This window comes from Lynx canadensis, chromosome A1, assembly GCF_007474595.2.
Source record: "Lynx canadensis isolate LIC74 chromosome A1, mLynCan4.pri.v2, whole genome shotgun sequence".
Taxonomy (NCBI): domain Eukaryota; kingdom Metazoa; phylum Chordata; class Mammalia; order Carnivora; family Felidae; genus Lynx; species Lynx canadensis.
This window is the reverse complement of record NC_044303.2, coordinates 191,028,742-191,043,344: the sequence shown is the minus strand read 5'-3', so window position 1 is coordinate 191,043,344 and position 14,603 is coordinate 191,028,742. Positions and strand designations below refer to the sequence as shown.

At 42.0% G+C, this 14,603-nt stretch overlaps 1 protein-coding gene across 1 annotated transcript in view; it reads left to right on the top strand.

Moving 5' to 3' along the window:
• Positions 1 to 14,603, top strand: part of ITK (IL2 inducible T cell kinase) — a 58,268-nt gene that overhangs the window by 13,681 nt on the left and 29,984 nt on the right. Inside the window, exons 2-5 of the mRNA XM_030328502.1 lie at positions 6,045 to 6,149; positions 8,088 to 8,169; positions 9,961 to 10,089; positions 13,359 to 13,399. Coding sequence (XP_030184362.1) covers positions 6,045 to 6,149; positions 8,088 to 8,169; positions 9,961 to 10,089; positions 13,359 to 13,399 — 357 coding nt within the window. The remainder of the gene's footprint in view (positions 1 to 6,044; positions 6,150 to 8,087; positions 8,170 to 9,960; positions 10,090 to 13,358; positions 13,400 to 14,603) is intronic.

Here is a 14,603-nt window from a genome sequence, read left to right as displayed (position 1 = left end):
CTAATGATCACATCTTTATTGGGTATTAGGCAACGTGCTGGGTGCCTTTCCACAGCTCAGGTCACAGTAACCCTGAGAGGCAGCTGTCAACAATCTCATTACACCTTAAGAACTAAAAGGACTAAGCCCAAAGAACTAAGCCAAGTTTGCCCTATGTTACTTGTCACCGCAGAGATTTCAAACCATGGCGTTTGTGAGTTCTGAATCTCTGCTCTTCTCCCCTGCAGAGACAAAGGTACCCTTTGTCATAAAAGACAGAAAGCTGAGCTGGGAAACTGGGAGCAAATTCAGGGGCTACCTTGAGCATGTGTTGCAGAGAGGATGAAACTAAAACTCAGGAAGACCCCTCAAGTCAAGTTTAGAACTGGCATTCTGCTGTGGGGGAGGCACAGGGGAATAACCCTCAAATCAGTGACTTAAGTTTCATCTCACATGACATCAATTTTAATTTCAATGGTGTCATTGCGCCATTTCACATTTGTACAATATACTACACTCTGGAAGAGGCATTGAGCAAAATATTTGAAATGCCTTATTCAAATCATCACCAGTAAGACTTTCTAATCATAAAGAAACTCTGATAAAGGCAGTATGTGGCTACTTTTATAGTGTGATCCGGGAAAGTCTTAGATGTCTCACTCCCCCCTTTGAAAAATATTCTCTCCCCTAATGCCCAAAATTCAATTATCAAAGCTCCTTCCTGGCCTCAGTTTCTAATATCTGTCCTAATCCAAACTCCTCTGAAACAAGCCAACCTTTAATCTATCAGTGAGTTAAACCTTTGGAGAATGACCATTTGAGGAAGGTTTTGACAGGCGAGTTTGAAGAAAAGCAGAAAGCAAAAGCCCTGGAAGAGGAAATGCAACATGGTCGGGAGACCAGGAAACAGGCCCCTTTTCATTTTGCAAATAATTTGATTTTACAGATAATTTGCAAATTAAATGACTCCAAAATGTCAAAATCACCAGTATCGCCAGTTAAAAATTAATGTTGCCCTTCCCAAATGGTGGCTCCTGGTTACATATTTGCCCAAAAGAAAATCACTCCCAAAATGTAGACACAAGAGAACAAGGTCTTATTTTGGGGGGAAGCAAAGGAAAGGAAAGCAGGTAACTTAACTTGAGTGATTGGTTTGTTATGTGAATGAAGTTTATTTTGCTAGTAGGTTTATGTGGCTTTTTTATAAGTCCTCTAAGTTAGCCCAATGATTCAGGGACGATTATTATTCTCACTTTAAAAACAACAAGGCAATTGAGAAGTTGAGATACTTGCCTCAGATTGCACAGCTGGTCAGGCAGATGCAGGTCTACCGGACCTGAAAGTTCCAGTCGTCGCCCATTCTGCCTCTCCAAAGCAGAAATCTGAAGTTCTGCTGTTTTTTAGATACCTTTCTTAGGTATCAGACACATCGCGTCTCACTGTCGTACCTGCTGGACTAGCCAAACAGCCAAGGAGCCACTGTCATAGGAGTGAAGTGGAGGGAATTATTCTGAGGAAGCAGAGAATGTGCTCTCCCTCTCAAATCCAGCATAAGCATTGCACAACCAAATAGGGCACAGACAAATGTCTGCTGGGTCACAGTTTGGCGCATCGATCGTGCAATTGATTGTTCCCTGTGGGGAGTTCAGAGAATGAAAATCTCCTGTGGGAAGTTGGGGGAAGAGCAAGAGCCATGAAACACATTAGTTAAGCACTCAGGCTCTGGGGTCCTAGGCTTGGGCTTGTATCCTGCCCTCCTGCTTAGTAAGAGACTTGGCCTCTCTGAACCTCAATTTCCTCACATGCAAGGTGGGGCAATGATACTTTGCAGGATCATGGGATTAAATTGGCTCTGGCCCGTTGAGTGCCCGAGGTATAAGAAGTGCTCAAAAATGTTCATTGTCCTTTCTTTTGGTTTTGTTCCCTGCCTCTCTCTTTGAAACTCACAATATAAAATTCTATTTTATACAATATATTAACATAAAAAGAAAGGGGATATAAAAGCTGCTGGCACAAGCTTGCCTTTGTGCAAATATGTGGGCACCAGCATCTTGTTGGATTCTGTTTGACACACGTCAGGTGTCCAGGGAGAAGCTTTGGAATATGAGGACACTGTAGCTTTGAACATGGCCGAGAAAAAAGACCAAGCCAAGTGACGTCCTGCGACTTTCACCCCAAGTGATATAGATGGAATGACAAGAATGAGGGCAGGTTTTACTTGGTGTCTTTCTTTCCCTGATGGCTCTTATGTGGTTTCCTTGGAAGGGTTACCCTGGAATTTTTTCAGAAATAGCACAGTTGTTTGGGATGATTATAGGCAATCACCATTTCTCAGAGATGAAACTGTGTTTAGCTCACGGACCAGCTACTCCCCAGGACCCAGCTGGGGGGGATGCACAGCCGGTCTCTTGTTTTTCACATATCCGATCTTGAGAGATTTGAGGACAACTGACCTCAGGGCAGCCATTTAGGATGAAGAGTGAGTTTTGATGGTGAAATGTGAAATCCATTCCTGCTGAAGAACAAACCTGATGGTCAGCTTACCTGACAGGCTGTTAAAACACAATGCCTCTTAAAATCCTTGTTTAAAGTCAATGAATATTAAGAGATCAAAGGATATAATGTAAGGTTAGAGGAGAACACTTTCTTGGGTATCTTGAAGCTGCACTGTCCAATAATGGGGCCAGACCCATGTGTGGCCACTGAGCACTTGAAATTTGGCAAGTCCAAATTGAGATGTGTTGTATAATACACGATTTCAAGGACTTAGCAAAAAAGTAATGTAGCTCATTAATTTTTTTTATGTTGATTACACATTGAACGAATATTTTAGATATAATGAGGCAAACAAAATATGTTCTTAAAATTAATTTCATTGTTTCTTTTTTTGCTTTCTTTTAATGTGCTACTAGAAAACTTTAAGTTACGCGTATGGTTCACATTCTGCTATTATTAGGCAACACTGCTTTAAAACTCGCACACAGAACTTTTATCCCTACTCACAACTCTGGTTAATACTTACCTCCACTTTATACCCTGGTTATGATGATCCCAGGCTAGTAACAACCATTACATATCCAAAACTTTGCTACCCTGGGACTTTTGCTCTTGTTGTGAACTTTACATACGGTACTTACCACCACCCTCCCCACCAGACTTCATGTCTGGATCCTTTTTCAACTGTTTGATCTTTTCTCAAATGTCCTCTCTCCAGACAGGCCTCCCCTGTCCACAAGTTGGTCACCTCAACCTATTCCATTCTCTTTATAGCACTTGTTTCATTGCCTGCTTTCTCAACAAGACTGGGAGCTCCTTTACATAGTCTACCAAGTTCATCTATTTCCTGCTCTCAGAACAGCACCTAGTTTGTAGCTGGCTCCCCAGTAAATATTTCCTGAGTAGATAAATGCATTAGCCTTATACCTGACTGAGATTGTTTAAATTGTGTTTCAAAGTGGTGCCCTTTGTTCATATCATTCTGACTGAGCATCTGTTGTAGGCTTGTCGCTATGCCTTAAAAATTCGGTGATAGATGTCCTGGTTTCTCTCTCAGGGAGCACAGGATTTAGTGGGTTCCAAGGACAAACACGTCTGCAAACAGAGTTGTCGTATTACTGCCATGAGCTTTTTGTTGCATTTCATTATATATACTACTAAGGAAACAATGCAATAAAGGTCAAAAAACAAGATAACCTCAAAACTCAGCCTCCCTGTTTACCCATAGCGACAGAAGGTTGTTGAAAAGGTAACTCCCTTGTGCTCTTCTGTTTTTGAAAAACAGATTAACCATCGCCAACAACTATGATTATGGGCAGGACCAAGGCATGTATTTGTAGCTGTGGAAGACTCTAAATGAGAAGATATTTTGAGCCCAAAGGACACATGTTTTCAGAGGTTTTTAAGGGAAAACTGACCTTTTAATACATCCTTAGGTTACAAAAGCAAGCTGTAGACCACTATGTGAATCAGATGCTTGTTTTTGTTTGTATATATCCTATAAATGTGTGTGGGAAAGACAAATGCATTCCAAATGGTTAAACTTGGGTACCTCAAGGTTGTGGAGAAGAGTGGAATAATATGAGACTATAAATACTTTCTTAACATACTTCCATACTATTTTACACAGATAAGTTTTATACTTGAAGAATTAAGTATTTTTTAGAAAGAAAATTTAAAAAGAAGCGCCACAAAGCCTCCTTGTATTTGACAGAGGATACTTTTCACCTCTTGACTTTTTTTTTAATCTCACTTCTGTGCCTTAGCTGCTAAAGCCACGGCCAGCAAACAGGCTGGGTATCAAAAATTAGGAAGTACAGACTGAGCTCTCTTCTGGAGAATTTTACAATGTCATGACTCTCTTACCATAGTTAGGATTTCCTTAACCTTTTTAGTTGGGAGAGTACCCTTTATCTAGGGCATCTATTATAAGCCAAACAATTTGTTTACATACACCCATTTTATTCCCCAAATAATCTTTACAAGGTAGGCATTACTATCCTCACTTAGTGGATGTAAAAATTGAAGTACGGGAAGGTGAGATGTGTTGTCCAAGGTCACATTGCTAGTTAGAGGCTGAGCCAACTTTGCAGAGAAGGACTATAAAAACAACTAGAAAACAAGTAACAAGATGGCAATAAGTACATACCTATCAATAATAACTTAAATATAAATTGTCTAAATGCTCCAATCAAGACATAGGGGGACAGAATGGATAAAAAAATAAAACTCATCTGTATGCTGCCTACAACACTCACTTCAAAACCAAAGACACATAAAGACTGAAGGTGAAGGAATGAAAAAAGATATTCTATGCAAATGGACATGCACATACACAAAATTCCGGGGTAGCAATACTTACATTAGTCAAAATAAGACTTTAAAACAAAAATGGTAACAAGAGACAAAGCAGGACATTACACAATGATAAAGGAACCAACAATGAGCGAATATAACAATTGTAAATATCTATGTATTCAACATTGGAGCACCTAAATACATAAAGCAGTTGTTAATAGACATAAAGAGAGAAATTGACAGTAATACAATAATAGTTGGGGACCTTAGCATCCGACTTACATCAATGGATAGATCATCCAGACAGAAAATAAAGAAGAAAACAGAACTTAACTTTGAACCTAGCCCTTTCCAACTTTTGCCCAATTCACCACCATTTTTTACCTTTTTCTAAAAGATAAGGTATAACAAAGTATTTTGCAACAGTTCCATATCTGAATTAAATTCTATTCTCAATGGAAGCCTAATTCCAGGCACTTGAGAAAAGCTTCTGTTCCACAAAAACTTTTCCCTAACTAGCCTTCCTTGGAGCCTGATAGTTCACAATAGAATCTGTCCCATTGGGTAACATCTCCTGGAATCCACTTTCCAAGTACAAGGACCCTTAGAATTGAGTAAAATGTTTATAGCATCATTATAAGTCATGACTGTCACATGACCATAATGTAAATTAATTACCAAGGAAAGAAATCTAGCAAACTTCCAAGGAAATGAGACATGGGACCAGATGATGGGGCTGTGAAGAAGAGGTAGTTATAGAGCAGAGTCAGAAATGTCCTACAGAAGTGTCATTGTGGGATTGTGAATAAATAAAAGGGACCTGGAGAATCCATATGTAGAAAAGAAAGGTGCCACTGAGAGTATACATCACCACGCAGGACATGCCTGAATTCAACTACTGTGCTAATAAGGCACAAAACAGAGAAAACAGGCACATGTATAGTTGGTTTCCTATACTGCACTACCCACCCCAGCTACAAGTTCTACAAATGCCGCTGTTTGTCACAAGGTCACTGAGATATAAGGTGCCTTTGCTCAATGAGTTAAAATCAGTGACCCCATTAGAGACAATTAACAGGGCAGTTTCTCCCAGGAGTTGGCTCAGAGTGTCTCTCTTAGGCACTAAGGGCCAAGAAGTAACTTCTGGATACATGGGGGATTAGTTTACAAAGCTAACGGATCTTATCTATAGAGTAGTGGATTTCTACAACCAACCTGGACAAAAATATGGTCTTCTCTCTTTAAATGGAATGTGCTTCTTTTCCCCACAGAAAAAGCGCACATTGAAGGGCTCCATTGAACTCTCCCGAATCAAATGTGTTGAGATTGTGAAAAGTGACATTAGTATCCCATGCCACTATAAATATCCATTTCAGGTAAGTCCACTATGCCTGAGATTGCTAGTTTCCCATTCCTCGCGTGATGGTTGAAAGTCTCAGTCATTGTAATAGAAGGTAGACCAGGGATGACTCTGATCTATAGTTAGGTCTTAGACTAAGCCAGAAGAAAGCTACTGTGTTCCTTCAATTATTGATTCACTCATCCCTCAAATCACAAAATTTTGAAAAGGTGTAATTCCTCATTTCTCTTTCTCTCATGTCTTCCCTGCCTCAACAGAAGTCCCAATTCTCTGCCCCTAGAGCAAAGAAAAAAACTGTCAAAGGCCCCAAGCCTAATACTCTTAAGTGCCATTTACTTATGATTTGGGTCAACAGATTGCAGTACTCGAGTATAATTGTTTGGAGGTTCTGGGACAAAAAGACTCAGATTTTACAATCTGAGAACTGTCTGGAGTTGTATTGTCCAATACAGTAGCCACTAGCTACAGGTGTATGTTTAATATTTAGATGTAAATTAAATTAACCAATATTGAAAATTCAGTTCCTGAGTCACACTAAGCCCACTGAATGGATGAACATCTCACGTGTTCAATAGCTATGTTCTGGATAGCACAGATTATAGAATGTTTTCATCATTGCAAGAAGTTCTACTGGAAAGAGTTGGTAAAGGTTATCTCTGGTCTTTAGGTCATGACATTGTCCAAATTTTGGCATCACTCTTAGCATCTGTGACTCTAAAGGAGTGGATATCTCTTTGTACATTCTAGGGTACGGTTCCTCTTTGCCAATTTGAGGGGTAAATATCGCATTTTTAATGTGATACAGAAAAGGATTCTTTTCTTACTAGAAAGTTGACCTCTGTGAATTGAAATATTTAGTAATTGAAGTGAATAACATGTATTTTCCCGTCATTAAAATTCCAATTAAAAATGAGTTCATGAGAAAAAGCTGGTGAATTTCAAAGAAGATCTATAGTTTAGTTAATCATTTTGGGCCAATGTCAACTTCCTGGTTTGGGAACTCTGCTATGGTTCTATAATCATTAGGGAGAGGTGGGTGAAAAGAACACAGGGATCCTGTACTATTTTTGGAACTTCTTGGGTGTCTTATATTATTTCAAAATAAGAAGCTTTTAAAGTCTCAATTGTAATTTTTTTCGTCTAGTATCTTATTCTTTCATATGACAGAAAGATCTTGTTAATCACTTAAAAATTAATATGAGAGGGGCTCCCGGGTGGCTGAGTCGGTTAAGCGTCTGACATCGGCTCAGATCATGATCTCACAGTTTGTGCTTTCCAGACCTGTGTTGGGCTCTGAGCTGACAGCTTGGAGCCTGGGGCCTGCTTCAGACTCTGTGTCTCCTTCTCGTTCTCTGTCTCTGCCTGTCCCCTTCTTGTGTTCTCTCTCTTTCTCAAAAATAAATAAATAAACATTTTTTTTTTAAAAATTAGTATGAGAAATAAATATGCTGTCACATGGAGAGCTTTTCCTCCAGCTATTTTAATTTTTTTTTTTCAACGTTTATTTATTTTTGGGACAGAGAGAGACAGAGCATGAACGGGGGAGGGGCAGAGAGAGAGGGAGACACAGAATCGGAAACAGGCTCCAGGCTCTGAGCCATCAGCCCCGAGCCTGACGCGGGGCTCGAACTCCCGGACAGCGAGATCGTGACCTGGCTGAAGTCCGACGCTTAACCGACTGCGCCACCCAGGCGCCCCTCCAGCTTTTTTAATTTAGCAATTGCTTACCGGCAACATGGAATCTCAGACAAGTAGTCTGAACTGTGGAGTTTCACCCTGTGTGAATTCAAATATTTGGATAAAAAGGACACCAGTCCCCTAATTGCCCAGATGTTTGCCTTTATGATGACAAACACCTGAGGGCCCACTCTTGACCCAGTAAGCTAGATGGGCCTGCTATCAATCATCCTGCTCTCTGGGCGCACTGCTCATCTTGGACTCTGTGTACCTCCAGGTTGTGCATGACAATTACCTCCTGTATGTGTTTGCTCCAGACCGTGAGAGCCGACAGCGCTGGGTTCTGGCCCTTAAAGAAGGTAATAACTCCCCTATGTGAATCGGTCCCTGAGATCCCTTGATCCTCTAGCAGGCTTGGACTCCGTAGTAAGATCAAGGACAGCTGACGGTCAAATATTTCTCACTTTTGGTGTTGGTGTTGGATCCCAACTTTTCACCCTGAGCCCAAGAGGCAACAATCAGTACCATGTAGGGTCGAACAAATCCAGTCTACCACGTGTTTTTACAAAGCTCCAAGCTAAGGACGGTTTTTGTATTTTTAAATGGTCATATTTTAAAGGATTATAGAAGTACCTCCATAATATATCAATTTTGCCTGCTGCTGAACAAAACCTAAAATATTGACCATCTGGCCCTTTAAGAAAAAGTTTCCCAACTCCTGGTCTAGTGGGAATAATAAGAGGATGGGCCCTTGAGTTAGATGACCTGAGTTTGAATCCTGGCTCTGCCACTTACTAGCCATGTGTGCGTAGGCAACTGCCTCAGCTGCTCTGTGCTTCAGTTTCCCCATCTATAAAAAAGGAAAGGAGGAGGGAATGATAATAATAGTACCTGCCTCCAGAACTGCTGTGAGTAAAGCCCTCGGAACTAGCCTGGCCCATCGTTGGCACCCCATAAATGTTAGCTAACTTTAAAAGCTTTCAGATCATCAGGAACGGTATTTCTTAAGGCTCACCTTGTTGACAGCATAATTAGAACCAGCACAGCGTTTGGGTATACGTGACATGTGCAGCCAGTCTGCTAAGGTGAAAATCCCAGCTCTGCCAATTATTAGTATGTGACCTTGGGCAAGTTCCCTGACCTTCCAGTGTCTTCATTTCTACATCTACAAATTCTGACTTGTAATAATCAGACACAGGGTTATTGTGAGAAATAAATGAGTTAAGACACGGCAGACACTTAGAATGAAACGCAAAGAAAGAACTCAATTAGTAGTCCTGTTACTTAGCCTGAGGCCCTGGGTTTGCAGGAGAAGTGGGTTCAGATATTAATCTGTCTCTAAGTAGCTATTAGGACTAAGAATAAGCAAGCCATTTGGAATCTTGAGAGCCGTGATGCCTCTATCTGAAAATGAGAATAAAAATACAATTCTTATCTTCTTCCAAGGTTGTTGTCTCAAATAGGATATGAACAGACAAGAGCTGGGTAAGCTGGAGAATATTCTCGTCATGAGGCTCAGAATAAACACTGAGTAAAAAGTTATCAAAAGGACCCCAACTATGTTCATTGGCCATTCTCCCTCTGCGTAGGGGTTTACTCACAGGATATTAAAGCTGGAAGGAGCATTTGAGATGGTCTATCGAGTTCTCCACTTTTTATATTTCTTTTTTCTTTCAGCAGGAGAACCTCTTTTTTTTTTTTTAATCTTGCCAAAATCTAACTTTAAAGCCACAGATCTAGAAGGGATAAAAGCAAAATTCCTGTGGTTGAAGGGGGGAGAGATGAAGGGGCAGGAATCCCTCCCGCCCAGTCTTCCCATTGCCCCTTGGGCACTTCTGTGGGGCCCACTGATCCAGTCTAAGAATCTCATTGCACTGTGGGGAAAATGAGGCTCAGGTGAGGGTGTTGCCCAATCTAGGGACACACAATTAACCCAAGGTCAGACAAGAACCCAGACCTGATGATGACCACATCCAACACATACTCTTCCATAAATGTACATGCTTGGGCAAAAGGCTATTTTTCTGACTATTCCAGGTACTATTCACTCAGGCTCACACAGCAGGGTCCAATCTCAAGGAGTTGAGAAGTTGGTTGTCCTTGATAGAATAACCTGAAATAACTCTTCTGCTGGTGCCAATCTCTTTCAGAAACAAGGAACAATAACAGTTTGGTACCCATGTATCATCCTAACTTCTGGATGGATGGGAGGTGGAGGTGCTGTGCTCAGCTGGAGAAGCTCGCAGTGGGCTGTGCCCAGTACGATCCAACCAAGAATGGTAAGAGACTGGGAATTCCCTTTCTTCTTGTAAAATGACCGACCTCTCTAGCAGGAGGAAGTAAAAGCTCTCAGCTTCCCATCATCACGGGTGTCGAGGATTGAATACAAAATTCTGCATCTTCAGAACTGTTGGAGGGAAATCATCCGCCTCTAACACTAGTCTGTTGATCTGTTTCCACTTCAAACCTTATGTCTTTATAGCTCCTTGCTACTAAAAGTGTGGTCCTTGGACCAGTAGTGTCAACATCATCTGGAAGCTAGTTAGAAATGTAAATTCTCTGGCCCCATCCCAGGTGCCAGATCAAAATTTGTGTTTTAACAAGATACCCTGGAGATTTGTGTGCAAAGTAAGTTTGGGAAGCACTACTATATAACCCGCAAGTTAGAAAATGTGAATGGCGTGGTCTACTTAAATCTCAAGTTGTAGAGAAAGCCTCAAACGTATAGAATATTATTTATTTGTTACAGTAGCACCACGTCGCAGACGTTTAATTATACCAGCTCAACTTTATACACTTGGAGGGGAAGAAAGTAAAATCAAAAGCTGTCTATTGTACTCTGTGGCTTTTCACTGCGTCCCCTTCAAATTTGCCGTTTATCTCCATAACCTCAGAGAAAAGGAGGCCACGGCCTAAATACAAAATGAAAACAAAAGACATTGTTTCTGGTCCTTGGAGGTCCAAGGCTCTGGAACTCACGATCGGTGTGTAACTCGGTTTTCTCTTCTGTGATGGCTCTGGGACCTGACCTTTCAATGAAGTGCAACTTCACTTGCATGCACTTTTACACATGATGTGCTCGCATTCCTCACAGTCATCTGGGGTAGATGTGTGAGGTCACAGAAACAGAATGCCTTGAGCAGTTTGGAATGCTCAAGGTCACACAGGGAGAAGTGCTCTGTAAAGGCGTTGTTGAATAGGAATGATGGATTGTGTGAATTGATTTGCTTCCATTCTCCCCTCTTCTCAACCTCTCTTACCCTAGCCACCTTTTCTCATCTGTCAGTTTCTTTTTTGCACTAAAACCTACTACCTCGGATTGACAACCCAAGGCGGATGTGCTAAATGTAACCCATGGCTGGGTTTTCCGTGGCTTCCTGAGTCACAGCCCCTCTTAGTACCACTTTAAAAACCACCACCTCTCACCCTCCACCTTGGGAGAGAAAGTTTAAAGTTACCAATCCCATGGCCCCAAGGAACAATATATACCTAGTTTTAGAAGTCAGTGATCTTCGGCATTACCCTATGGTCTGTACTCATAAAGAGTATTTCATAAAAAAGAAACAGAAGGGTTTATATGGGTGGAATCCATCACAATAACAAGATGGCATGGGCTTTCCCCAGTGAGTGAAAGCCATTTCCAGAGCCAGAGATCTGGTCTCCAGATTCCTGCCAGCACTTGGCTGTGGGCTGTTGGATCAGTCACTCGGCCCCCAAGGGCCCTAATGTCCTCATCTCTCAAATGTTAGGGGAAGCTTTAGGGCTCCTAAGATGAAATAATCTCTAAGTCCCTTGTCAATTCTGAAATTCTTTCAATCTGTGTTTCCATTTTTCCATCTTCACCGTGCATTTTGCAGCTGTCCCTCTTCAGGGTACACAGCACTCCCCTCCACTGAGTGGTAGACATACGATTGAGGTGTGAGGAACATCTGAATGATGCACCAAGATGACAGTTGGAGAGAGCTGGTCATGCTGAACTCCTCCCACATGAACTCAGGCCTAACTGCCATACAGTCACTCTGCTAGTGGTCCTGCATTTGTGTTGCAACAATGGGGTTGTGGAAATCTCTTAGCACATTTGCTGGCACTTTCTTATCTCTCAATAAATGGCAACTGTACCTACTAGTCTTTTTTATTTGTGGACAGAAGAATATGAAGCTGAAATATAGCAGCATGTATGTGTATGTCTGGAAAACAGCAGAGGTGGTTGGGTAAAAAATGCACCCTGCTATACCCCATTCATTTCTGCAACCAGAATTGGCCCTGATGTCACTACATACCAACTTCACACAGAGGAAGAGGAAAGAAGGGGAGAGCAAGGCTGGAGGAAGAGATACCCTTGCAGAATGTTCAGGGCTGGAAGGAGACCAAGGCCACACAGCTCCTTCCCAGTGGAGCTAGGGTTAGAACATCAGTCTCTTGGTGCCCTGAGTTGAGTGTTGAATAGGAACCATGCTTCCTGTTACGCTTGTTTTCTTCCTCTCAGTTAATCACAAAGCCAAGTCAATACCCCACCCTGCCTGTGCTTAAAGTGTTAGCACAGGGGGTGGGGTCCCATGTCACTGTGTGGGTCTCCTCTACTCGCAATCCTGAGAGTTACTGTCCAACTCAGGCAGGGATCAACTTCATGCAATGAGTCAATCTCATGCAGAGATGAGGATCTCACCACCTATTTATGGAGCCTATTCCTGTCTTATCTCTAATTATTAAATAATCCTTGAACTGAGCACAAGCCTATGTGCTGCCTCCCATGCCACACATACTCCCAGATATTCGACCTTGGTCTATTGATTCTAGGCCTGACCTTTTCAGTGCCTCAAAGGAAAAATACTGAAGGACAGAGAGGAAGAGATGAAAGGAAGGCAAGAAGAAAAGAGAGATAAAGAAGATAGGACAAAGGAGAAAAGAAGGTATAGAGGTATAGAGGAGAGGTAAAGCGACGGAGACATGGAGACACAAACAGAGAGAGAGAGAGAGAGGTGCTGAGTGTGTGTTGTTTGGAGAAGGCAGCAAGAACACATGCTCAGAAGTGTTAATGTAACTAAAAGTAGATTCCAGCCCTCCCAAAAAATAACTCAATGACCCCTCACCTCACCCACCCTCTCCCCAAGCCCACGGCTGCCTCAAGAAGCCAGTGACTCACTGTTACCCTGAGTCACCAATTCCCACTCCGGGGTTGAGCAGGTGGTAGGTGCCTTTGTGGAGGTCTCCTGGCCCACAGAGAAGGACACAAGCCTAATGCCTCTGTAGCAACCTTTGGATTAGGCTTTTCCTGGGAATACTAAATATGAACTTCTAGAAGTTTCTGGAATCTTCTAGAAAATGAAATGGGGAACCAAGAGGCCAAAAGAGATTAAAAAAAAAAAAAACTGGCTCTATAAGGCCGGTTTTCATTTCTCTGCGTCTTATCATCTCCTTCTTTCTTGGCTCTTTTCTTCTGTTGTTCTCCTAAGGGCTGCTTTTCTCTGAAAAGCCCCCTGACTTTTCACCTCCGGTTGGGCACATTCGGTTTCATACTCATTTTCTTTTTCTGTTTTTCTCATTTCAGCTTCAAAGAAGCCTCTTCCTCCTACTCCTGAAGACAACAGGGTGAGTGAGGATTCAAGCTCTGGGCATGATGGGCGCCCAGTGCGGCAACTGCCTGAGTGCCATGTCCCCTTTGCATTTCCCCCCACCCCCAGATTTCTCATATCCTGGGCAAATACAGCAGGTTGTAGTAATTCAGCCGAAATGAACACCCTGGGTTTCTTGGACCTGTCTCATGGGTCAGTTTATGCAAAAGGACCACTTAGTTACTAAATCCTGAGTTCACTTTATTCACTCAACAAAAATTTATTGTACCAAACTGTGCATCCCCCCACCTGACCACTTTGGGGTACAATAACAGCTATCTATGAAAAATGATGTGTTTACTCCATACCTTAATTTTGATAATACTTTATATTTTTCTAAGTACTTCCATACTTTTACTATCTATTTCAAAGATATATATCTATATCTATATCTTTATGTGTGTGTGTGCGTGTACTTATATATACAGAGAAGGCCTCCTTCCCTCACTCTCCATTCTAGCCACTTCAGAGGGTTATAGTTTTATTCTCATTTTAAACCTTGGGACATCAAGTCCCAAGGGAGGTTTTGAGGCTTTTCCAAGGCCATTCAGCAACTTAGCAGGTAAGTTACTAGGCAGCAGAGCTTCTGAGATGGTGGGCTTTAATTCACATGGTGGTTCTCAAAGTGTGGTTCCTGGACCAGCAGAATCAGCCTCACCTGGTAGCTTATTAGAAATGCACTGTAGATTCTCAGGCCCCACCCCACACCTACTATATTTATAACTCTGGGAGAGGGGCCCAGCCACCTGCAATTTAATAAACCTCCGGGTGATTCTGTGGCACACTGAAGTGGGAGAAACACTCCTCTAATCTACTGATTTACAAGACTTAGGTGATACCAAGCCCACTCTAGGGAAGCCAGCTCTGGTTTGCAGATGGTTTCGCCCATAGTCCCACCTATAGGGTGGAAGTAGGATCTAGGCTCAGAGTACTATTGTCCATTATTATTATAAGCAGGTTTCTTACCACATGAATGTCTAACGGGACATTCAAAAGTTTTACAGTATATGGGATACTGCAGAGATTTTTGCATTCTTGGCCCTCTGCCACTAAATGTTAGCAGCACTCCTAAACCTTTGTGACATTCAAATCGCCCCCAAAGCTGTCCAAGATGCCTCCTATAGAAACGTACCACTATGGTTTTTGAACCCTGCTCTGACCTTTCTTTTCATAGCGATTGA